Source organism: Aegilops tauschii, chromosome 7, assembly GCF_002575655.3.
Source record: "Aegilops tauschii subsp. strangulata cultivar AL8/78 chromosome 7, Aet v6.0, whole genome shotgun sequence".
In the NCBI taxonomy this organism is placed as follows: domain Eukaryota; kingdom Viridiplantae; phylum Streptophyta; class Magnoliopsida; order Poales; family Poaceae; genus Aegilops; species Aegilops tauschii.
Window position 1 is genome coordinate 542679250 of NC_053041.3, and position 26461 is coordinate 542705710.

At 46.2% G+C, this 26461-nt stretch overlaps 1 protein-coding gene across 1 annotated transcript; it reads right to left on the minus strand.

The window, feature by feature from the left end:
- Nucleotides 1-2470: 2470 nt before the first annotated feature.
- LOC109778619 (quinone-oxidoreductase QR2) lies at nucleotides 2471-5318 on the minus strand. Its single transcript, XM_020337187.4, has 2 exons — nucleotides 3329-5318; nucleotides 2471-3220 (listed from the first exon to the last, which is right to left on the minus strand). Exons 1-2 carry the CDS (start codon nucleotides 3349-3351, stop codon nucleotides 2629-2631), a joined length of 615 nt encoding a protein of 204 aa, XP_020192776.1. The 5' UTR covers nucleotides 3352-5318; the 3' UTR covers nucleotides 2471-2628.
- Between the last annotated feature and the right edge of the window lie 21143 nt (nucleotides 5319-26461).

The following is a 26461-nucleotide window of genomic DNA, read 5'->3' on the forward strand; positions in this document are numbered from 1 at the left end:
TTGGGATCGAGGTGAGGCAGCACAACGGCGGCATCGACCTTGGTCAGGCCGCGTACGCTGCCAAGATCCTCGACAAGGCGGACATGACGGGTTGCAACCCCTGTCACACACCCATGGAGCCGCGCTTCAAGCTGAGCAGGGTGAGCTCGGCACAGCCAGTGGACGCCACCGAATACAGGAGCATCGTGGGCATGCTCCGCTACCTCGTCCACACTAGGCCGAATCTTGCCTTCTCCGTTGGGTACGTCTCCCGGTTCATGCAGGAGCCCACGACGGAGCACATGGCGGCAGTGAAACATGTTCTGCGCTATGTGGCCGGGACTTTGCACTGGGGAGTGCGGTACACCCGCGGTGACCACGATGCGCCTCTGATCGGCTACAGCGACAGCGATCTGGGCGGCGATGTGGACAACCGCAGGAGCACCACCGGCGTCGCCTTCTTCCTTGGCAGCAACCTGGTCAGCTGGCAATCATAGAAGCAGAGGGTGGTGGCCCTCTCCTCATGCGAGTCGGAGTACATGGCCGCCACCATGGCGCTTGTCAAGGTATATGGCTCGCACGGCTGCTGGGAGAAATAAAAGACGAAGAACTGAAGGCGGCGGTGCTCAACGTCGACAACAAGTCGGCCATCTCACTGAGTAAGAACCCTGTTTACCACGACCGGAGCAAACACATTGAAATCAGGTATCATTTCATCCGGGAGTGCGTGGAGAACGGGAAGATCCAGATCGAGTTCGTTCGGTCCGGAGATCAACTTGCCGATGTACTCACTAAGGCACTCGGGCGAGTCAAGCTTCAGGAGCAGCGCATGAAGATCGGGATGGTGGAGCTCGACGAAGCACACAAGGCTTAGGGAGTGATTGTGGACTTAAACCTTGTGTATTCGTCAGTTTAGTCTTAGCGGAAAATAAACGCTGCTTAGTCAGCTGAGTAGATAAGTTTGTTAGAAAGTTTTTTCCCTTAGAAATAGTCCACACCCCGCACGAGCTGGATCGTGGGATGGCGCGATCGTTGTGGCTCGGCGTGGCTGTTTTCTCGGGCCGTTAGTGGCCTCGTTTCCCTTCTGTAACAGAATAAGAGGAGAAGAAGAAATGCAGAAAAGTTGCAAGTGTTCGCAACGCAAAACTACTGTATTCTGAGCACTCTCGTGTGTGTGTGTGTGATCTGTGCTTACATCGGCTCAGGGATGGTTGAAAGACGAGAAGACATGCTTGCATCAGAAGAGGAAAAGACTCCCCTAAACACATGTAATGGACGGCATTAAAAATGATTGTGTCCATAGTGGGCCTAGCTAGTGGCCTGGCGGTGCACTGTTCATATTATGATGTGTGTCGAAAGATCGTTCCTATTCTGACAAGGGAGAAAAAACTCGAGTTCACATCTGAGAGAGGGCTGGAAGGAATGATGAGATGGGTGGAGAATTGCTGATGTGGCGCATGGTTGAGGTGGATAGGCTACATGTTTAGATAAATAGATTAGTGGGGATGAACTTCTTAAGTATATAGGATGTGTACTTCATTCTTCTTCTTCTACATGCTTACGAAAATTGAAAGACATTGACAATTAGTGGCTAGTTGTCAAGGCTTTGAGAAACACCACACGTCCTCAATTTCTGAGCTTGCTAGGCGCAAACCGATACCGTGATGTATGGGCTTCGCCATAATCGTTGGATGTAGTCCTTCTAAGCAGTCAGTTCTACGCAGTAAATCCTCGAGTATATTCATTTGGTTACTTCTTCGAGATGTTCACTTTGACCCCACAGTAGAGGATTCCATTGTCTGGATTGCTTTAACCTTGAGGTTTTACTCGACGTTGTTCGCACACAATCACAATTAACCGGCGCCACGATCCCTTTTCTTTTCACGAAATTTGGATTTCCAAGGCCAAGCTGCAATGTAAGCTATTTATGTGGCTTTTCCTTCATAGTAAGGCTCTTACCGCGGATCGTCTGGCCATCCAAGGTTGTGGGCATGAAACAAATGAGCAACTAGCACGCAAATGCCTATTCTCTCGTGGGGTGTGGGACATTCGTTTCCTCCTGGCTTTCTATAACCAATGGGATAATACTCTTCTTCACTGCCCTTGAGGAATTGTGGAATTTGAACATCTAGCACAACACCGTTTCGGCATGTGAGTACCTAGGTGTTGTGGTATGTTCGGAAAGAGTGAAGCTATTTATTGTGGTGTGTTTGGAAAGAGTGACACAATCAGATATGTGTTGTGATGTGTATCTTCATTGACTTCTCCCTCATCGTGCTTGAGTTTGCATACTTTGTCACGGAGGACATTAACCAAGTGTGTCCCTCCTTTGCGTCAGACATGCGGCTACGTGTCTTTTGGGGATGTAATCTTGTTGTAATTTCCTTTTTTCGCTTTCATCCTATAAATAACATTTGTTCTTCTTTTTCTATCTTTTTATCCTAGAAAATTAAAGGTCGAGCCTGAATCAATAAGTCAAAGTCAGAGCTGATAAGCAAACAACTATTGGAGGGAGTATTATTATTATTAAACAAAAGTGGAAAGGAAGGGGAACGTGTTACAGAATGGTGTAAATCCTGCTCCACATATATATACGATGAGTCCATCTTTGCGGTGCATAGCATGCATTACGGTGCAGTAAACCAGATTTCACACGGACTTGAGCTTCTTAGCGATGCCGGCGAAGTACCTCCCCTGGTGCTCCGCCAAAGCGAGCTCGGCGCCAGTGGGCACCCTGCTACCGTCGGCGCCGGCGAAGGTGCCCGCCCCGTACGCGCTGCCGCCCTTGACCTCGTCCATGATCAGCATGCCGGCGCCGTGCGTGCCCCCGACAGGCACGAACAGCATGCCGTGGTGCGCCAGCTGCGTGACGGCCGTGAGCGCGGTGGACTCCTGGCCGCCGCCCTGGGTGGCCGTCGCGAAGAAGACGCCCGCGGGCTTGCCGGCGAGGGACTGCTCCTTCCAGAGGCCGCCGGTGGAGTCGAAGAAGGCCTTCATCTGCGCCGCCATCATGCCGAACCGCGTCGGGGTGCCGAACAGGACGCCGTCGGCCTCGGCCAGCTGGCCCGCCGTGATGACGGGGTGGTCCTGGCGCCCCGGCGCGGCGTGCATCTTCGCCAGCACGCCCTCCGGCAGCGTCTCCGGCACCCGCCATATGGTGACCTCCACGCCGGGGACGGAGTCGGCGCCCTTCTTTATCTCCTCCGCCAGCGTCGCGACGTGCCCCCAGGTCGAGTAGTACCTGCAGATAAATGAAGATAATACATAGAGCGGCCGGTCAGATCAGTGACAGTGAGCTAGCTAGCCGGAAGTAAAAGGGGTGAGCGAAGGCTGGGCGTGCATTGATTACACGATGTATATCTTGGTCGCCATTGCAGGAGAGTTCTGCTCTCCTATGATTGTGAAGGAAGAAGACTGAGAGGCACCGGTATTTATATAGAAAGACCGTAGTGTGCTAACTGATTCAGTGGAGTGGCAGCAGTAGTTCTATACACTAAACTGGTTCAGTGGTGCTAATGGCGTCCGCTATCTTGGAAAAGCCATGGCTGCTAAGCGCTACTAGTAATTTAGAATGATCAAGTGTGACAGTGCGCAATATGTAATGAGGGAAAAGCAACACGAATCCACAATAACGGGGTTAGGTGATGATGACGGGAGCTGCTTTGCAAAGCAGCCTAGGTTGTGCGAGGTCATTTAGGCTTTGGCAAATGGCAAGTTGCTTGAGGAAGGGATTTTTTTTTCCTTCTGAATGAAACTTTGTTGTACGCTAATTATGAAAAATAAGACACCAGTTACACTATTACAATGGCATAGTATCGACAACATGACGCTTCCGCGCACCACGAATATATGGTTCATTGACTCATACTGTACGTGATTACCCATAGCTTTCCGCTGGTGGCCGCTGCTCCCTAACCAGCTGACGTGACCAAGAGAATACCTAAGACTAAGTTTCAAAAAAAAGAATACCTAAGACTACCGCAGAACAAACTAATAGCGGTGTGTCCAAAGGAAGCAGATTTTGGCTCTCGGACGATGCGAGTGCATCCGCTATTTTTTTTTAAAATAGTAATTATAAAAAGTAAAAAAACTGAAAGTTTTTACAACAAATATCATAAATGGTAGGGCAGTGCTAGGCGCCGGCGCACCGGCCGAACCGTTCGGCCGGTCGACCCCCAGCCGTCAGATGCGCGTCTTATCAGCCGTTTGATCGAGCTCCTTTTTTCTTTGTCCTCCCCGCATCTCCCACCTCGCGCCGCCGCATGCCAGACGCGAAAGAATCCCCCGCCCGACGACTGAGCCCCCGCTGACCCCACCCCTCCCCCGCCATGGACGAGCTCGACGCCGGCCTCAAAGCTCGCCGCCACTCCATTCTCGCTTTCGGGGGGCAGCCGCGGTTCCCAAAAAAAAAAAATCCATCACCACCGTCGAGCAACGCCGCCGTGAATGGAAGTAGCAAAAATTGACTTCGGCTCCAGCAAAATCAAACATGGTTGTAGCAAAAAAATCGACCGAAAAAACAGGGATGTAGCATCTCGTGAGAATGAATGTAGCAATCATCAACACCTGTGGTAACAAAAAACTGACAAAAAGGTTGCATCCAAAGACACAGTCGCGGGTCTTGCATGTTCATGGAGATGGGATGTAGCAAAAATTCGACAAACACCGGCAGTAACAAAAAAACAACATAGTTGTAGCAAAATCGTTAGCCGGTTCCAGCAAGAATACGGTGGGAGCAGATTTCGGGCGGGGTGGGTGGTAGCAAAAACATAAGCCGGTTCCAGCAAAATTTATCTTCGGTTCCAACAAAATCATAACATGGTTATAGCAAAAAATCGACTGAAAATACAGCGATGTCATGAAGATGGATGTAGCACAAATGCACAAAACACCGGTGGTAACAAAAACCAAAACGGTTGTAGCAAAATGGTTCGCCGGTTCCAGCAAAAACTAACGTGGTAGCAGATTTTGGATGGGTGGGTGGTAGCAAATACATGGGCTGGTTCCAGCAAAAAAAAGCATGGTTGTAGCAAATCCTGCTGCGGCGGCCATGGACCGGAGCGCAACCAGCTGCGGTCGGCCATGGCGACGAGCGCTGGTTGCCGCATGGTCGCGCGGATGGATGAGCGGCTGCTCACCGGAGCAGCGCGAGGCGAGTGGATAGTGGCCGCTCGCCGAAGCAGCGCGAGGTGGGTGTATAATGGCCGCTCGCCGGAGCAGCACGGGCAGGTGGTAGTGAGGCTCGCCGGAGCAAGGATGCGGCGGCCCGAGCGAGAGGCAGAGGCGAGGTAGGCGAGACGTGAGCGAGAGGACGAGTGGATGAGATTTTTGTGGAGGGGCGGTTGCTGGGATAAGGATGTGGATGCCTGGGTAGTGCGCGTGGGACCCATGAACACGTGGTGTGCGTGCGGCACTGCAGCTGTTGACCCGTTGTGCTGTGTGCGCGACAAGAGCGGCGCGACCGGCCGAAAGTTCGGCCGGCGCGCCGGATATAAGCATTTCCATAAATGGTACGCTTGTGTAAAAGGTTAATGGGATTGTTGGCAGAAAAACATATACAAGTTACTACTCATACTTTTGTGTCCTTGAAAATTCGTTTTCTCCACCCATGAGTCAACGGGAGGTTTTTGTTGACGAAACATTCCATACGACTACAAGATAAGATGTCTCGAAACTTTTTGCTATGACATTTGGATGTTAGTAGTACAAGGTAAGATCAAGTTTCTTTTCAGAATTTTTCGATACATGGAGTAGTTACTAAATTATTTTTACTATATCAAGTCCACTCGCACCCGCGAGCCAAGGGATATTTACCTGTGTCCAAAAGACTTGAGGAGGGGTTTCCTACCAGGAAGGGTTTTCTCACGAACCACAGACATCACGTCACCATACAATGTCCATGGCCGGGAAGCCTCGGTTTCTCGCCTGGCTTAGAGCAACTGTAGCAGACCTCGCAAAAAGGCCCGACCCGCAAAATAACACTCAAAATGCGGGTCGGCGCGGAAAATCACGTCCGAACAGACCCCGCAAACGCGGCCGGCCCGCAAAATTTTTTGAGGGGCGCGGCAAAATCTCGGCACCAACCCACGAATACGCGGGTTTCCCCCTCGCCCTTGCGGTGCCCCAAATCCCAGAGAAGCGGTGGCGGGAGGGACATTTCAGCCCGCGCGCCTTTCCCCATCTCCTTCCGCCGCCGCCCGCGTTTGCTTCTGCTCGTCCGCCGCCGGCGATTCCGGCCAAATCTGCAGGCGGAATCGTGCCGCGGGGCCGTCCCCCACCCTCCAGCACCGATACGCTGCACCGACCCCCCCGGATCCGGCGAGAAGAGCCGCCCCTCGTCGCTGTCGCCACCGTCGAGGCCAGCCCTCGTCGCCGCCCGGGATCACCCGCCACACGAGCCGCCGGTTAGTGTTTGTTTTTGTGATATTTGCGAGCGGTATGCATAGTTGATTGACGCGCCGTGCAATTCTTATCGATGTAGATGGAATTGAGCCCGTGCGAGAAGTTCTTGCTCTCCGATTCTTCCGATTTGGACGACTCGGATGTTGAGACCATGCTTGCGACCTTTCGGCAGTAGATATTAGTGATGGCACTTGCCGTGAAGGAGCACGAAGACGAGAACCGGAAGAGGCGGCGAGGATCGACCGTCGGGCGTCTTTGCATTCCTCGAAATCGCCATCTTGGGAACGAGATGTTGATGCAAGACTACTTTGCGGAGAATCCAACATATCCACCGTACCTCTTCCGGAGAAGGTGCCGAATGCGCCGATCCCTCTTTGTGAAAATTGTTCAAGCTTGTGAGGCAAATTGCCGGTATTTTACTCAAAGAAGAAATGTTGCGGGCTTAAAGGGATTTAGTGCATATAAAAAATCTCCGCAGCTATGCGGGTGATTGCATATGGCGTTCCGGCTGACTATGCTGATGAGTACCTTCGCGTTGGTGAAGATACTACAATTGAGTCAGTGTGTAGATTTGCAAAAGTGATCATCCGTGTCTTTGGTCCTGAGTATCTTCGGGCACCCAACGAGGATGACACAAAGAAATTGATGGCATCTAATGAGAGGAGAGGTTGGCCTAGCATGCTAGGTAGCATTGATTGTATGCATTGGACTTGGAAAAATTGCCTAAAGGCATGGCAAAGAATGTATTGTGGCAAGTCTCGTGATGCAACAATTGTGCTAGAGGCCGTAGCATCCGAAAATTTATGGATTTGACATTGCTTCTTTGGTATGCCGGGCACTCTCAATGATATCAATGTGTTGCAACGGTCTCATTTGTTTGCTAGGCTTGCTAGTGGTGATGCTCCTGCTTGCAACTACACTATCAATGGGCATGAATACACAAAAGGGTACTATCTTGCAGATGGTATATACCCTCCTTGATGCACCTTTGTCAAGAGCATCAAAGATCCCAAAACTAGAAAACATTGTGAATTTGCAAGGGTGCAAGAGGCTGCCCGAAAAGACATTGAAAGAGCATTTAGGGTTTTGCAATCTAGGTTTGCCATTCTTCGTGGTCCTGCTCGTTTTTGGGATAAGAGAACCTTGAAAAATATCATGACATGATGGATTATCCTTCACAATATGATTCTTGAAGATGAGAGAGGAATGAACTTGGAATTCTTCTATGATAATGTGGGTAGCCGTGTCAAACCAGCTAGAGACCCTAACCACATTAGAGCTTTTCTTCAAACATACAAGGAGATTAAAAATGCAAACACACACTTTCAACTTCAGGAGGATCTCATTGAACACCATTGGCAAAGGGCTGGACAGTAACTCATTTTTGTATTCATTTGTATTTGTATTCATGATAAGTTTTGTATTGCATTATTTAAGTTTGCTTCGGTGATTTGAACAATTATTTGTAATGTGGATGATTATTGTATTATGTTGGTATTGAATAATTATTTAGTTTGCTTTCGTTTGTTTTATTATGTTGGATTTGATATTTGCGGACCGGTGGGATGCGGGATGCAGCGGCGCAAGAGCAGACCCTGCAAAGCCGACCCGTAAAATAGCATATTCTGTGAATATACTTTTATACGGGTCCGTTTGGGGGTCTGCATCTGCGGCCATCCGCGCCGGCCCGCAAAGGCCGTTTTTCGCGAACCACAAACGCATTTTGCGGGCCGGTGGGATGCGGGGTCCGCTAGAGATGCTCTTAGTCATCAACCGTTGGTGGGATCATCTCGACAGGGAACTGTGTCCCTGGGAAATACTTCTCCACAGTGGCATGAAGTTTCTGGGCCTGCTAGGCAAAGTGCACTGCATCATCTTTGTCTTCCACCACCCTTGCCCGCTGAGAATGTGGATGCAGTAATACAACAAGCTCCATCTCGAGAATTTGAAAAGTATACATGGATAGAGGAAAAAAATAAGGCGGATGCTACGAATCATCCGGCTGATTTCCTGGGGAAATCAGTCGGGTCCCAAACCGTCGGATATGTCCACTCAGAACCGTTGGATTTCGTCAACATGAAGTTCCCTCATCTCCTCTAGCCCGCAGCGAAGCAACGACGCACGTCGTCATGAGAGCAGCGCCGCCTGGCTCACAGCAGCAGACAAACCCCCCCTCTTCGGCGGAGCTCGTCGTTCGCTGCACCCACCACACCCCGTCTCCTCTTGCATCGGTCTGCCACGCGGCGCCGACGAGTGTTGGACCGGTGCGCCGCGTCCGGCTTGTAGCAAGAGCAGCGCAACGATTCCTCCATTGCAGCACCAACACCGACGCGACGGTCCTCCATCGCAGTCCGTTGCAGCTCCATCACAACATCGACCGAAGCCAGCGTGCTTCATTGCAGCGACAGCACCGGCGCGGCGGCGCTCCATCGCAGCACCGACGACCCGTCGCAGTTTCATCGCTGCACCGACGGAAGCCCGTGATGCTTCATTGCAACACTGGCACCGACGCGGCAGTGCTCCATCGCAGCGCGTGGCGACGACGGGTCGACAGGTGGTTGGTGCTATGCAGCGAGCGGAGGCGACGACGATGGCCACGGCCATTGCGGCTATGCAGCGCATGGCGGCGTCAGCGGTTGCTGCGATGCATGGCGTGGCGGCGACGGCTGGTGGCCGGGATAAGAAGTAGCCATGCTCTGTCCCTCGCTGCGTGAGTGGCCGGTAGTGCCTGGCTGCTCCTTCATCAGTGGATGCTACGACGCAGGGCGCGACGATGAAGTGCACGGCGGCGCCAGCAGATGCTGCGATGTAGCCCCTGCTACGCAGCGCCGGTGGAAGCAGGCGTGCCCTGCTCCGTCCCTTCGTAGCACGGCTGGCCGGTGATGGCTGGTGGTGCTCGCTGCTGCTTCATTGGAGGAAGAATGGGGATACAGGAGAGAGAGAACGGAGTGCACGAGGGAAATGAGGAAAAAGCGGCGGGTGGGTTCGGAGAGGACACGTGGCAGGAGAGAGAGGCGACTTACACGGCGCTGTTATCAGCCGGTTGAAAATAAACGATTTCCAAAAAATAATGGTCAGCTCTGGCTCTAGGTGGTGAGCGGATTTTTCAGGCTACATTCTTCATCTCTTTCATTCAGATGCGCCTGGACGCTTCCTGTCCTTCCAAAGCGACCGAGGTAGCAACAAAATTGATCAAGACGGGCTGAGCTAAGATTCTGAGTTTATCTTTTATCATGTTGCCACGATATGCCAAGTCTAAGAGCATCTCTAACAGAACCCGTATTAATCGTCGAAACTGTGAAATTCCGGCGATTATACGGGTTTGGGCCGTTTTGTCTGCGAGAACAGACACCGTAGACGCAGCCCGACCCGTTAAACTTTTGCGGTGGCAGATACGTCTCCAACGTATCTATAATTTTTGATTGTTCCATGCTATTATATATTCTGTTTTGGATGTTTAATGGGCTTATTTATACACTTTTGTATTATTTTGGGGACTAACCTATTAACCAGAGGCCCAGCCCAAATTGCTGTTTTTTGCCTATTTCAGTGTTTCGCAGAAAAAGAATATCAAACGGAGTCCAAACGGAATGAAACCTTCGGGAACGTGATTTTTGGAACAAACGTGATCCAGAGGACTTGGAGTGGACGTCAAGCAACAGACGAGGAGGCCACGAGGTAGGGGGGCGCGCTTACCCCCCAGGCGCGCCCTCCACCCTCGTGGGCCCCTCGTGGCTCCACCGACCTACTTCTTCCTCCTATATATACCTACGTACCCCCAAACCATCAGAAGCGACCACTAAAACCTAATTCCACCGCCGCAACCTTCTGTACCCGTGAGATCCCATCTTGGGGCCTTTTCCGGCGTCCTGCCAGAGGGGGCATTGATCACGGAGGGCTTCTACATCAACACCATAGCCTCTCCGATGATGTGTGTGTAGTTTACCTCAGACCTTCGGGTCCATAGTTATTAGCTAGATGGCTTCTTCTCTCTCTTTGGATCTCAATACAAAGTTCTCCTCGATTCTCTTGGAGATCTATTTGATGTAACTCTTCTTTTGCGGTGTGTTTTTCGAGATCCGATGAATTGTGGGTTTATGATCAAGATTATCTATGAACAATATTTGAATCTTCTCTGAATTCTTTTATGTATGATTGGTTATCTTTGCAAGTCTCTTCGAATTATCAGTTTGGTTTGGCCTACTAGATTGATCTTTCACTACAGGAATCAGCTACTTTGCCGTCTGCCACGGCAGATGGCAAAGGCAAGGATGGCAGACGGCAAAGGCCTTTGCCGTCTACCGCGGACGGCAAAAGGCTCCGGCAAAGTAGGCATCGGTAAAGAGCTTCTTTGCCGTCTGCTTTTTGAAGCGGACGGCAAAGGGGCCTTTGCTATCAGCGGTTAACGGCAAAGAAAGCCGACAACAATAAATGCGCTGTTAGTCCGTTAGGCGGCTAACGGCAGCCTTTGCCGTCCGCCGTTGACGGCAAAGAGCATCCGGCCTTTGCCGTCCGCCGAATGACGTCAGCTGGACGTCACTGCGGGACAAGCCTTTGCCGTCTGCTGCTGTAGGCAAATGTGGGCATTCTTTGCCGTCTGCCACTATAGGCAAAGCCTTTGCCGTCCGCCGTTGTAGGCAAACTGACCAAATGGGTCAGCTCCCAGGGAGCACAGGTGGCCGCCGCGTGGCTTCTTTGCCGTCCGCGGCAGACGGCAAAGGAGCCTTTGCCATCAGCGGCTGACGGCAAAGGTGCCTCTTTTTTCTGTTTTTTTTAAATCCAGCAATTTTCACAGCAAATATATGACATATATATATATATATATATATATATATATATATATATATATATATTTCACAGGGCTATTTAACAGCAAACATATGACATGTCCAGCACATAAGTTTCATCGTGCATACATATAATTCCATCCATTCATACATAGCAAGTTGCACATACACATTGTTCCATCCATACATATTACAATGCAAAGTTTCATCAAGATAGCAAGTTCCATCATAGCAAGCTAGAAGAATACTAGAGGAGAATGAAAGAAAAAACAAGCACTCCATCATAGCAAGCTAGCTTCCGTGAAGTGAATGAAATCTGCAAAATGGCAAATAAGAAAGTTAGAAAAAGGTGACTAGAAGAAGAAGTATATGCCATTTATGAGCTAACTTAGGTGAAATGGGTCATTTATGAGCTAACTTAGTTGAAATGGATCGTTTATGAGCTAACCTAGGTGAAATAGATCGTTTATGAGCTAACTTAGGTATAATGCATTATTTTAGAGCTAACCTAGATAGGATGGGTCATTTTGGAGCTAACCTAGGTGAAATGGATCGTTTTTGAGCTAAGTTAGGTGAAATAGACCGTTTATGAGCTAACCTAGGTGAAATAGATCGTTTATGAGCTAACTTAGGTAAAATGCATCATTTTAGAGCTAACCTAGGTGTGATGGGTCATTTTGGAGCTAAACTAGGTAAAATGGATCGTTTGTGAGCTAACCTAGGTGAAATGGATCGTTTATGAGCTAATCTAGGTAAAATGGGTCATTTTAGAGCTAACTTGGGTAAAATGCATCATTTTGGAGCTAACCTAGGTAAGATGGGTCATTTTGGAGCTAACCTAGGTAAAATGGGTCATTTTAGAGCTAACATAGGTAAAATGGATCATTTTGGAACTAGTCTAGGTAAAATGGGTCATTTTAGAGCTAACTTGGGTAAAATGGATCATTTATGAGCTAACTAAGGTAAAATGGGTCATTTTAGAGCTAACTTAGGTAAAATGGATTGTTTATGAGCTAACTAAGCTAATTATGCCATTTTTGACATAAGTAAGCTAAGTACATGTCATTATTGAGCAAACCTAGTTAACTAAGCATATTAGAGCTAACTTAGGTCATTTTGGAGGAAACAAAGCTAACTATAGATCGTTTTAGAGCTAACTTAGGTAAAATGGATGGTTTTGGAGGTCAGTAAGCTTATTAAGTCATTTTGGAGGAAAAGAAGCTAACTCTAGGTCATTGTGGTAAGCATATTGGAGGAAATAAGGCTAAGTCTAGGTCTTTATGCATTTGTTAAGCAAAACACTAGAGAAACTTACCATGATCATAGAGGTGTAGGAGCGGGCTGGCTCGTGCCGGTAGCTGGAGAAGGATCGTGCGATGCTTGTCTGGAGTTACGCTGCATCAAAGATCATTTTCAATGTCTCGTTAGCATGATGACACTCAAATGTTAAGACTAGCAAGTAATGTCCATTCAAATTAAACTCACCGTGGTCCTAGGAGCAATCACTGGCATCGGCGGAGCGGTCTGACCGGTCTTCTCGCACACAGACTGCACATTTGGTTTTGACGACTCAGTCATACTAGTTAGTAATGAGACAAACACTACGTGAATGTTTTGGCTAATCTGCAGAAGAAACTTACCACAAGGAGCTCGTACATGGCCCTTGCCTGCATGTCATTCCGTGCCCTCTCCTCCTCCAACATCTTTGTTGTCCTCTCCTCCAACTCCCGCTGCCTCTCCGCCGCCCCCGCCAGAAGTTTCTCTGTTCTATCTCTCTCACTCTGTATAGCAGCCTGCAACACCAGTCCTCGTTACCATTTGTAATCATTGATGGAAGCACACACAATGTAATGGAGAAAGATAGCTGAGTACGTATAACTAACCTTGATGGCGAGTTGGACTGGCCGTTCACGAGGCCTTATCTCAGGAGCGGAGCTCGACTGGCGCGCCTTGATCTCAGGGAGAGTGCTAGGACAACGGATAAGTCCATCTCCAATGGCTATGGAGCCATGGGACCTCCCGCCACCAGATATCATCACCAGCTCTGGATCAATGGGACCCTGGCTCGGGTTAAAGTCCTCCCCTTTCCTCGCCTTCCCCTCATCTCTATATTTCACGAGCTTGTCGTGGGAGGAGATGTTGGTGAAGTTGTTTGCATCATCGAGGTCAGACAAAGAGAATGCCTTGACTTTCTTGAAAGAGGCAGTGTGGGCCATGGCATACAGGTCGTACACCTCTGGAACCTTATCCGCCTTATTGTAGCGTGCCTGAAAGAGAGAAACAAAGTAAATTAGTAATTAAAGGGCTCAAGCTAGCATGATGAATGAATTGCATGAATCATGAAGCAAACCACATACCCAGTTTCGCCTGAACTGATATAAGTTGGAGCTGCCTTGATGGTGTGGCACACCTTCCATTTGGGCACGTTTGTCCTTGGCCGCGTTGTGGACGGCTAGCCATTCTTTTGAGCACCACTCATTAACCAACACCTCCCAACAATCCATCCGATCCGCACACCATCTCGGAGGCGCCTAAGTTAGCAAATAGAAACTTGAGCGCTACGACTGTGAATTACTAAACGAAGGAAGTAAGTACAAGGCCTTAAGAATTACCTTCATGTACTGCTCCTTACTCAGGAACTTATCGCGGCACGCCGGCTTGGGCTTCTTGATACCACGCAAGGCGTAGTAGTCTCGAACAGCCTGCACCCGAGCCTCGTGCCGTAAGTTCTGTAGTAGGCGCTTGCAGACGTTCTCGATAACATTTGCCGCCTCCTCCTCGTATCCCTCCTCACACCTGTAGAATGTCTGCAATCAAATGAGACAATATTGATTAGTACAATTAATAACTAGCTAGTTGAAGATTTTTAAATGTGTAAAGGAGAAATTACCCAGAACTTTCTGATCACCACGTCTGCCCTCGTGTCGCACAAGACACCGTCGATAATCTCACCCGGCGGGGCCGGGGCAGCCAAGTAGTGCTCCCAGCTCAATCCAACCTCTGGAAGCCGACCCTCACCAGGCTATCGGGGTGTCAGGGTGTCGGGGTGTCGGGGTCGGGGTGTCGGGGTGTCAGGGTATCTTTTTCTTCTTCTTCTTCTTCTTCTTCTTCTTCTTCTTCTTCTTCTTCTTCTTCTTCTTCTTTCCTGTTTTTTCCTTTTCTTCTTCTTCTCTTCTTCTTCTTCTTCTTCTTCTTCTTCTTCTTCTTCTTCTCATCATCATCATCTTCTTCTTCCTCTTCTCCTTTTTCTTCTTCTTCTTCTTCTTCTTCTTCTTCTTCTTCTTCTTCTTCTTCTTCTTCTTCTCCTCCTCCTCTTCCTCCCTCCTCCTCTTCCTCTTCTTTCTCCCTCTTCTTCTTCTTCTTCTTCTTCTTCTTCTTCATCTTCTTCATCTTCTTCTTTCTTCTTCTTCTTCTTTTCTTTCTTCTTCTCCCTCCACCTCTTCCTCCCTCCTCCTCCTTCTACTCTTCTTATTCTTCTAAACTAAAACTAAAACTAATCTAAAATAAACTAAACTAAAAATAAAACTAAACTAAAACTAAAACTAAAGTAAAACTATAACTAAAACAGAAACTAAATTAACTAAAAGAAACTAAAACAAACTAAACTAAAAAAGGGAGGGAAGATCACTCACCTGCAGGGGATCGCTGGTGGAGGGGGAGGCGGCGGCCCAGTGGAGGGGGAGGCCGCGGCGGGTGGGGGCGGCGGCGGCCCTGCGGAGGGGAGTCCACGACGGGTGGGGGCAGCGGCGGCCTGGTGGAGGGGGAGGCCGCTGCGGGTGGGGGCGGCGGCGGCCCGGTGGAGGGGGAGGCCGCGGCGGGACGGGGCGGGGACGGCCACGCAGGGGGCGGCGGGTGGTCGGGGCAACTGGGCGAGAGGCGGTGGGTGGGCGGGTGGCGGCGGCGGGTGGTGGGGGTGGCGGCGGGTGGTTGGTGGCGGGGGCGGCGACGGGTGGCGGTGGTCTCGTCGGGGTGGGGAGGACAGAAAGAGAGAGAGAGAGGGAGGGAGGGAGCGGGGTGGGGACCCGGCCGTTAGTTAGGTTATCTCTTTGCCGTCCACCCCCTTTGCTGTCCGCTTTTTTGCTCTTTGCCGTCTGCTAGCAGACGGCAAAGAGGGGGGCCGTTAGGTTTTTCTAAGCAGCTCGTTAGTGGGGCCCACCTCTCTCTTTGCCGTCCGCCAGCTGACGGCAAAGAAATGGCTGATGGCAAAGACCTTCTTTGCCATCAGCCAGTTCTTTGCCGTCCGTTTTTTGTAAGCGGACGGCAAAGACCTTCTTTGCCGTCAGCCAGCGGACGGCAAAGAATTGACAGACGGCAAATAAGCGAATTCCAGTAGTGTTTCTTGCAATGGGAGAAGTGCTTAGATTTGGGTTCAATCTTGCGGTGTCCTTTCCCAGTGACAGCAGGGGCAGCAAGGCACGTATTGTATTGTTGCCATCGAGGATAAAAAGATGGGGTTTATATCATATTGCATGAGTTTATCCCTCTACATCATGTCATCTTGCTTAAAGCGTTACTCTGTTCTTATGAATTTAATACTCTAGATGCATGCTGGATAGCGGTCGATGTGTGGAGTAATAGTAGTAGATGCAGAATCGTTTCGGTCTACTTGTCACGGACGTGATGCCTATATACATGATCATACCTAGATATAACTATGCTCAATTCTATCAATTGCTTGACAGTAATTTGTTCACCCACCGTGACAGTTATGCTATCTTGAGAGAAGCCACTAGTGAAACCTATGGCCCCCGGGTCTATTTTCCATCATATTAATCTCCCGTTATTTCCATTACTGTTTACTTGCTTTCTTTACTTTTACTCTTTATCAAAAAAATACCAAAAATATTATCTTATCATCTCTATCAGATCTCACTCTCGTAAGTGACCGTGAAGGGATTGACAACCCCTTTATCGCGTTGGTTGCGAGGTTCTTATTTGTTTGTGTAGGTGCAAGGGACTTGAGCGTGACCTGCTACTGGATTGATACCTTGGTTCTCAAAAACTGAGGGAAATACTTACGCTACTTTACTGCATCACCCTTTCCTCTTCAAGGGAAAACCAATGCAGTGCTCAAGAGGTAGAAGTGGCCCGGAAATGCGCCCCCTCGATCATTACATGTGCGGGTTCGGCTGCTGGATACGGGCCGGAACCCTATCCCTCCGTCGCCGTGAAAATCCCCAATCCCTCACCGCCGATGCCTCAGATCCGCCGCTTGCCCCTCCAGTCTGCCTCCCGTGCCTCCAGTCCATCGCCCGCGCCTCCAATCCGCCGCCCGCGATGGCCAAGTCTGCCCGCCGTGACAACGACGACCCCGAGCGGGCACGTCGCGTCAGATCCAACGCGGCGCGGAAGCGCGCCGCCTTGCGGTACACATGCCACAGGCGGTCGCCGCCACCGTCGCTCCTCCGCCGGGAGACGGAGGATGATAACCCACAAGTATAGGGGATCGCAACAGTTTTCGAGGGTAGAGTATTCAACCCAAATTTATTGATTCGACACAAGGGGAGCCAAAGAATATTCTCAAAGTATTAGCAGTTGAGTTGTCAATTCAACCAGACTTGGATAACTTAGTATCTGCAGCAAAGTATTTAGTAGCAAAGTAATATGGAAGTAACGGTAACGATAGCAAAAGTAATATTTTTTGGGTTTTGTAATGATTGTAACAGTAGCAACGGAAAAGTAAATAAATGGAGAACAATATGTGAAAAGCTCGTAGGCATTGGATCGGTGATGGAGAATTATGCCGGATGCGGTTCATCATGTAACAATCATAACATAGGGTGACACAGAACTAGCTCCAATTCATCAATGTAATGTAGGCATGTATTCCGAATATAGTCATACGTGCTTATGGAAAAGAACTTGCATGACATCTTTTGTCCTACCCTCCCGTGGTAGCGGGGTCCTAACAGAAACTAAGGGATATTAAGGCCTCCTTTTAATAGAGTACCGGACCAAAGCATTAAGACATAGTGAATACATGAACTCCTCAAACTACGGTCATCACCGGGAGTGGTCCCGATTATTGTCACTTCGGGGTTGCCGGATCATAACACATAGTAGGTGACTATAAACTTGCAAGATATGATCAAGAACTCACATATATTCATGAAAACATAATAGGTTCATATCTGAAATCATGGCACTCGGGCCCTAGTGACAAGCATTAAGCATAGCAAAGTCATAGCAACATCAATCTCAGAACATAGTGGATACTAGGGATCAAACCCTAACAAAACTAACTCGATTACATGATAAATCTCATCCAACTCATCACCGTCCAGCAAGCCTACGATGGAATTACTCACGCACGCGGTGAGCATCATGAAATTGGTGATGGAGGATGGTTGATGATGACGATGGCGACGGATTTCCCTCTCCGGAGCCCCGAACGGACTCCAGATCAGCCCCCCCGAGAGAGTTTAGGGCTTGGCGGCGGCTCCGTATCGTAAAACGCGATGAATCTTTCTATGATTTTTTTCTCCCCGAACACGAATATATGGAGTTGGAGTTGAGGTCGGTGGCAGGGGGGCGCACCCAGGGGGGCAGGCGCGCCCCCCACCCTCGTGGACAGGTGGTCGGCCCCCTGGCCTTGATTCTTTCGCAAATATTTTTAATATTTTCCAAAAATAAGCTCCGTGGAGTTTCAGGTCATTCCGAGAACTTTTGTTTCTCCACATAAATAACACCATGGCAATTCTGCTGAAAACAACGTCAGTCCGGGTTAGTTCCATTCAAATCATGCAAGTTAGAGTCCAAAACAAGGGCAAAAGTGTTTGGAAAAGTAGATACGGTGGAGACGTATCAACTCCCCCAAGCTTAAACCTTTGCTTGTGCTCAAGCAATTCAGTTGATAAAGTGGAAGTGATAAAGAAAAACTTTTACAAACTCTGTTTGCTCTTGTTGTTGTAAATATCTAAAGCCAGCATTCAAGTTTTCAGCAAAGATTATAACTAACCATATTCACAATAACACTTAGGTCTCATGTTTACTCATATCTATGGCATAATCAACTAGCGAGCAATAATAATAAATCTCGGATGACAACACTTTCTCAAAACAATCATAATACGATATAACAAGATGGTATCTCGCTAGCCCTTTCTGAGACCGCAAAACATAAATGCAGAGCACCTTTAAAGATCAAGGACTTGCTAAACATTGTAATTCATGGTAAAAGAGATCCAATCATAGTCATACCCAATATAAATTAAGAGTAATGGATGCAAATGACAGCGGTGCTCTCCAGCTGGTGCTTTTTAATAAGAGGGTGATGACTCAACATAAAAGTAAATAGATAGGCCCTTCGCAGAGGAAAGCAGGGATTTGTAGAGGTGCCAGAGCTCGATTTTAAAGCAGAGATAAATAATATTTTGAGCGGCATACTTCCATTGTCAACATAACAACCAAGAGATGGCAATATCTTCCATGCTACACACATTATAGGCGCTTCCCAAACAGAATGGTAAAGTTTTTACTCCCCCTCCACCAACAAGCATCAATCCATGGCTTGCTCGAAACAATGAGTGCCTCCAACTAACAACAGTCCCAGGGGGAGTTTTGTTTGCAATTATTTTGATTTGATTTACATAAAGCATGGGACTGGGCATCTCGGTGACCAGCCATTTTCTTGTGAGTGAGGAGAGGAGTCCACTCCTCTTGAGAATAACCCGCCTAACATGGAAGATATGGACAGCCCTAGTTGATACATGAGCTATTCGAGCATACAAAACATAATTTCATTTGAAGGTTTAGAGTTTGGCACATACAAATTTACTTGGAACGGCAGGTAGATACCGCATATAGGAAGGTATAGTGGACTCATATGGAATAACTTTGGGATTTAAGGGATTGGATGCACAAGCAGTATTCCCGCTTAGTAGAAGTGAAGGCTAGCAAAAGACTGGGAAGCGACCAACTAGAGAGCGACAACAGTCATGAACATACATTAAATTAATGAACATTGAGTGCAAGCATGAGTAGGATATAATCCACCATGAACATAAATATCATGAAGGCTATGTTGATTTGTTTCAACTACATGTGTTAACATGTGCCAAGTCAAGTCACTTAAATCATGCAAAGGAGGATACCACCCTATCATACCACATCACAACCATTTTAATAGCATGTTGGCACGCAAGGTAAACCATTATAAACTCCTAGCTAATTAAGCATGGCATAAGTAACTCCGGCGTATCCACCCGCCACACGGCTGCCGACGGCAGCGGCGGCGAATAGCAAGATCTTGGCGTGGCGGCAACATCTACGCGGTATGGTCTACGGCAATTGGCCCCTATTCCTCTGCCCGTGTCCGCGGCTCAGATGGCCCACGTCCATGGCCACTCACTGCGCGTGGTGCATGGCTTGGCGGCACTCGGCCCTTCACTGCTCCAGGCGAGGCCAGTCCCGCGGCATGGCTGCCGACGGCAGTGGCGGCGCACGGCCCGGTGTGACGACATCTGACCCCTGCCACCGCTGCAAGGATGGATGGCCCCTTTTTGCAACCAAGCTCTGCCGAAAAGGTTAGGGGGAAGTGCTATTTGTTTCTGCTGCATCGTTGGAAGATTTGATCCAAAATTTGTCAGGTGTTGAATCATAATCATCTAGAGTTCGATAAGGTGAAACAGGTCCTAGAATTTATTTTAGTGAAGGCGTTTTGTTCAAAATTTTCGCCATGGTATTTTGGACGACGTCAACATTTAATCAGAAGAAGATTCTTGCATTGGGCAGGTAATAAGAGGTACGTAGCATACTTTTCAATGTAGTGATTCATGCATTTGGTTGAATACATTTATTTTGGACACTATCACCAGTCAAAATGTGTGGTGTGGTCCTTCAGGTTCAGGGCATTAGGTGGTGTGCAATTCATGTATGTTGCCTGCATGTGAGGGTGCTGGCCGAGCTGGTACAGGAGACATCGCATTATCAAGCTCACATTACGGTACCGATCAGTGACCATCACCTACATGATTTGGTTCCTGACTGATAGGCTGATCGCAGTCCAAGCCCGGGTGGAAGAAGGGGACCAAGGTCATGTTTGAGGGCATGGGTTCGGTTTTCTTCTTCTCATTAGACGAAATCAGCATAAGCACCTATGGCCTTAGCTATTTTACCATTATTTCTTCCACCCTTTTTTTGTAGAAATCCAGGAAGGGCGATTCATGTCACATATGAACATCCCTCTACTTAAAAAAATCAGATTAACATGTATATCCTGAAGATTCATCTATATTCATCTCCCGTGGATGGTTAAACATTGTGAAGTTTATATTTTGAGACATAATAGTTTAAGGATCTTTCTATACATGATTGGTTTTTGAAATACTAAGCATGTTTAAATATCTTTGAGAGGTATGCTATTCTGAACTCTGAAGCCCTCTTAATGGATTCTTTTTATTGGAAGAATTATGCTATTTACTTTTGTTAAGCATGTTTCCCATTCTCTTCCATTTCATAAAATACTTCTTATTTTGAGTTGATATATGTGTTCTTTCAGGAGGGAGGTTTAGATGTTATGTCTTCACAATGTTAGCTGCACCTGCATGGCCATAGAGTATTAGTATCCCAGTTCATTGTCTTCTGATGATGATGCTTGCAAATAATTTGCAATCTCCATTGCTGATAGTAGGATTTGTAACTAGGTATCATTGAGCTATTAAAATGATATAGTTTTTACTCTGATGGTGTCTTAAGTCACCACTTGCAAAGATTTGTAGGTAGTAGTCACTTCATGTTGCATTTGTTTTGCAACCTGCAGATTATGTTTGTCCTTTCAACTTATGTTTCCATGCTAAATCCAGTAAAGGGCTATAGTTTCTCTTTTGGTATTCATGTTATCAAGATATTTGGCTTATTTGAGTCCAAGCAAAAGGAAGTTGATTTGTGAATTTCTTTCTCGATTAAGTTGTTGTACTATTGAGCCAAAACCAGATAAGCAAGAAACAGTTTAGGGCCAGTGATTTTATGTATTTTGGTTTACATATATTTCGGGGGAAACTGCACAACAAGAAACTTCGTTTGATCATTATAGATGCTACTATTTTTTGAGCTTTGTAAACAACTAATTTTGTTGATCGTCCAGGAGCTATACTTTAGTTTTGATTGCACAAGATAGCAACCTACTCAATATTGTCAAAATAATCTCACTTGCACTTCATGCAATATCTTAAAAATTATTAACCAAACATACCGCAGCAACGCGCGGGGTTTCATCTAGTTTACAAAAAAAAGAGGTCGAGTTCATACCAGCTTTTCTCATCTCAATCAATTCATCATATATCATTATAATTGCCTTTCACTTGCACGACCGAACGATGTGAATAATAATAGTGCACGTGCATTGGACTAAGCTGGAATCTGCGAGCATTCAATAAATAGGAGAAGACAAGGCAATATGGGCTCTTGGTTAAATCAACAATAATGCATATAAGAGCCACTTCAACAAGTTCATTATGGTCTTCTCCTATCGACCCCCAAAGAAAAGAAAAGAAATAAAACTATTTACACGGGAAAGCTCCCAACAAGCAAAAGAAGAACGGGAAATATTTTTGGGTTTTCCTTTTAATTATTACTACTACAACAAGAAAGTAAACTAGCTAAAAGCTACAACTAATTTTTTTTGGTTTTCTTAAGGTTTATCAAACATACAAGAAGAAAGCAGGAAAAAGGAAAATAAACTAGCATGGATAATACAGTGAAAGAGTATGAGCACCGGCATCTAGCAATGAGTGTGTGAACATGAATGTAATGTCGGTGAGAAATACGTACTCCCCCAAGCTTAGGCTTTTGGCCTAAGTTGGTTTATTGCCACGGATGGCCTGGCGGATATCCAAAGTTGTAGCCGGGGTCGTACTGTGATGAAGAAGCCCCTGATTGCCACTGGTTGGCAATCATCTCCGGATCCCACTGGTAATTAGACGGTCGTGGAGGATCAAATTGTGGTTCCGGCTCTGGCTCTGTGGCTGATGTAGGGTTCCGGTAGGCGTGGATGGCCGCCAGCGGAACGAGATACTGACCTGCAGATAAATCAAACAAGGAAGGAGTAGGCAAGGTAATAGTCTCAGGGTGATGTTTATCAAAGAACAATTTGTATTTAAGCGCCCCTTCCCTATTCTTAACAATAAAGTCATGCGCTACCATACTCTTATAATCTAAATAAACAGTAGGAAACAATTTTTCTTCCTTCTCATAATGCCTAATAGGTATGTTATTGTATGCAGCAAGGCGTGAAGCATAAACACCTCCAAAGATGGGGCCCGTTGTACGGTTCAGACTTAACCATTTGGCAATAATACCGCCCATACTAACAGAGTCATCACAGAATAAACCATGGAACAAAATAATAATATCAGGAACACTAAGGTTTCCACAGTTTCCGCGACCAATTAAGCAACGACTAGCAAATATTGCAAAGTAGCGTAAAACAGGAAAATGTATGCTAGTGATTCTTGCATCGGAAACCTTCCTAGTTTCCCCTACAGTAATAGTATGAATAAACCCGTCCACATCTTTACGATGTGGTTCCTCTAAGCTACCCTCGAAAGGTATTTTGCAAACCCTGCAAAATTCATATAGTGACATCTTCTTAACCACATCATATAAATGAAACTCTACTGAAGGAGGTGATTCCTAAGGATAGTAGTAGAAGTTTTGCACAAAAGTATTGGTGAGTAAGAGATACTGTTCGCGTTGGTCGCGGAGGAAGTCGGTGAGGCCTGCATTCTCAGCCAATTCATAAAAATCATCATAAATCCCGGCTGCTCTCAAGAAATCATCGGAAGGCCATTCACACAGCCGAACCTCTGCGGTACGAGGCAGATTATATTTGGGCCTCTCTACTTCTTCACTTTGCTTTTCCTTCGAGCTTCGGCTCGATGAGCCCCTCAAAAATCTCTTCATTATTTTTTGAAAATTTCTGAAATTTTGAGTAACTTCAAATAAAAGTGCACCAAGCTCAACAAAATTGATAGCAACTACTCCTACAAGTGCCTAGAGCCTATATCATGCATTAGAACTACTTGGAACCATATAAATTTGACATGCAAGCTCAATAACATGGTCACCTAGGCAACACAAATTTGCAATGAATAAAGCACTAGAACAAAAACTAATTGGACCAATGGAGGAGTCACATACCAAGGAATAATCCCCCAAAGCAGTTTTGTGAGAGGTGCTTTGAGCAAGGAGATCGAAAATCGCAGCAAAATGAGCTAGAACTCGTGCTTGAGCTGGATGGTGATTTTTTTGGGAGGAAGGAGAAGTGTGTGGGTGCAGGAATAATAGACATACTATCGTCCTCGGGAATATCAAGAATAATAAAGTTCGTTAAAATAGTAACGTTTGCAACCACAACAGGCACATCCTCACAAATACCGATAGGTATAACAGTTGATTTATCAGCCATTTGCAAAGATATTTTAGTAGGTGTAAACTTATTCAAATCAAGTCTGCGATATAAAGAGAGAGGCATAACACTAACACCAGCTCCAAGATCACATAAAGCAGTTTTAACATAATTTCTTTTAATGGAGCATGGTATAGTTGGTACTCCTGGATCTCCAAGTTTCTTAGGTATTCCACCCTTAAAAGTATAATTAGCAAGCATGGTGGAAATTTCAGCTTCCGGTATCTTTCTTTTATTTGTAACAATATCTTTCATATACTTAGCATAAGGATTCATTTTGAGCATATCTGTTAATCGCATACGCAAGAAGATAAGTCTAATTATTTCAGCAAAGCGCTCAAAATCCTCATCATCCTTTTTCTTGGATGGTTTGGGAGGAAAAGGCATGGGTTTCTGAGCCCATGGTTCTCTTTCTTTACTGTGCTTCCTAGCAACAAAGTCTCTCTTATCATAACGTTGATTCTTTGATTGTGGGTTATCAAGATCAACAGCAGGTTCAATTTCTACATCATTATCATTGCTAGGTTGAGCATCAACATGAACATCATCATTAATATTATGAGTAGGTTCATGTTCATCACAAAATTGTGTTTCAGCATCAGAAATAGAAATATCATTGGGGTTCTCAGGTGTGTCTACAACAGGTTCACTAGAAGCATGCAAAGTCCTATCATTTTTCTTTTTCTTCTTTTTAGAAGGACTAGGTGCATCAATATTATTTCTCTGAGAATCTTGCTCAATTCTCTTAGGATGGCCTTCAGGATACAAAGGTTCCCGAGTCATTTTACTAGTTCTAGTAGCCACTCTAACAACATATCATTTTACCAGTTCTAGTAGCCATTGAGCAATCATTCTGAGCTTTAAGTACTTGTTCTACTTCAGTGGTAACCATAGAAGCATGTTTACTAATGAGTTTAAGTTCACCTTTAACTCTAGACATATAATCACCCAAGTGTTCAATCATATAAGCATTGTGTTTTAATTGTCTACCAAAATAAGCATTAAAATCTTCTTGCTTAACCATAAAGTTATCAAACTCATCCAGACAATGGCTAGCAAACTTAGTAGGAGGGATTTCAGCTTTATCATATCTATAGAGAGAATTTACCTTTACTACCTGTGTCGGGTTATCAAGACTATGAGTTTCTTCAATAAGTGATGAATTAAGACCATATATTTCCTCAACAGGCGGTAAATTAAGACCATGTATTTCTTCAATAGGAGGTAAATTCTTAACATCTTCAGCTTTAATACCCTTTTCCTTCATTGATTTCTTTGCCTCTTGCATATCTTCAGGACTGAGAAATAGAACACCTCTTTTCTTCGGAGTTGGTTTAGGAATAGGATCAGGAATTGGCTCAGGAAGTGTCCAATTATTTTCATTTGTCAACATATTATTCAATAGAATTTCAGCTTCATCCGGTGTTCTTTCCCTGAAAACAGAACCAGCACAACTATCCAGGTAATGTCTGGAAGCATCGGTTAGTCCATTATAAAAGATATCAAGTATTTCATTTTTCTTAAGAGGATGATCAGGCAAAGCATTAAGTAATTGGAGAAGCCTCCCCCAATCTTGTGGGAGACTCTTCTTCAAGTTGCACAAAATTATATATTTTCCTTAAAGCAGCTTGTTTCTTATGAGCAGGGAAATATTTAGCAGAGAAGTAATAAATCATATCATGGGGACTACGCCCACAACCAGGATCAAGAGAATTAAACCACATCTTAGCATCACCCTTTAATGAGAACGGAAATATTTTAAGGATATAAAAGTAGTGAGTTCTCTCATCATTAGCGAACAGGGTGACTATATTATTTAATTTAGTAAGATGTGCCACAACAGTTTCAGATTCATAGCCATAGAAAGGATCAGATTCAACCAAAGTAATTATATCAGGATCAATGGAGAATTCATAATCCTTATCAGTAACAAAGATAGGTGAAGTAGCATAAGCAGGATCATATTTCATTCTAGCATTCAGAGTTTTTTGTTTAAGCTTAGCTAATAATTTCTTAAGATCGCTTCTATCATTGCAAGCAAGAAAGTCTCTTTTAGTTTCTTCATCCATAACATAGCCCTCAGGCACAACAGGCAATTCATATTTATTGGGAGAGCCTTCATCATCACTTTCATCAATATTATCAGTTTCAATAATTTCATTCTCTCTAGCCCTAGCAAGTTGTTCATCAAGAAATTCACCAAGTGACGCAGTAGTATCAAGCATAGAAGTAGTTTCATCATAAGTATCATGCATAGCAGAAGTGGCATAATCAATAACATGCGACATATCAGAATTAAGAGCAGAAGCAGGTTTAGGTGTCGCAAGCTTACTCAAAACAGAAGGTGAATCAAGTGCAGAGCTAGATGGCAGTTCCTTACCTCACATCGTAGTTGAGGGATAAATTTGTTTTTGCGTCTTTCAAGTTCTTCATAGTGACCAGCAGATATAAATCCCAAGTGACTCAAAGAATGAGCTATGCTCCCCGGCAACGGCGCCAGAAAATAGTCTTGATAACCCACAAGTATAGGGGATCGCAACAGTTTTCGAGGGTAGAGTATTCAACCCAAATTTATTGATTCGACACAAGGGGAGCCAAAGAATATTCTCAAGTATTAGTGTAACACCCCGCTTGTAACTTGCCATATTTGTAACTCCGACTCTTGCCATTTCCGGCTATGTGATATGTTTTTCCCTCCGTTGTTGGGTTTTGTCTTTCATTTTGTATTTTGTCATGTCATGCATTTTCTTATCATGTCATCTTGTGCATTGCATTCGCATACGTGTTCGTCTCATGCATCCGAGCATTTTCCCCGTTGTCCGTTTTCCAATCCGGCGCTCCTATCTCCTCCGGTGCACCCCTCTAGTTTTCTTTCGTGTGCGTGTGT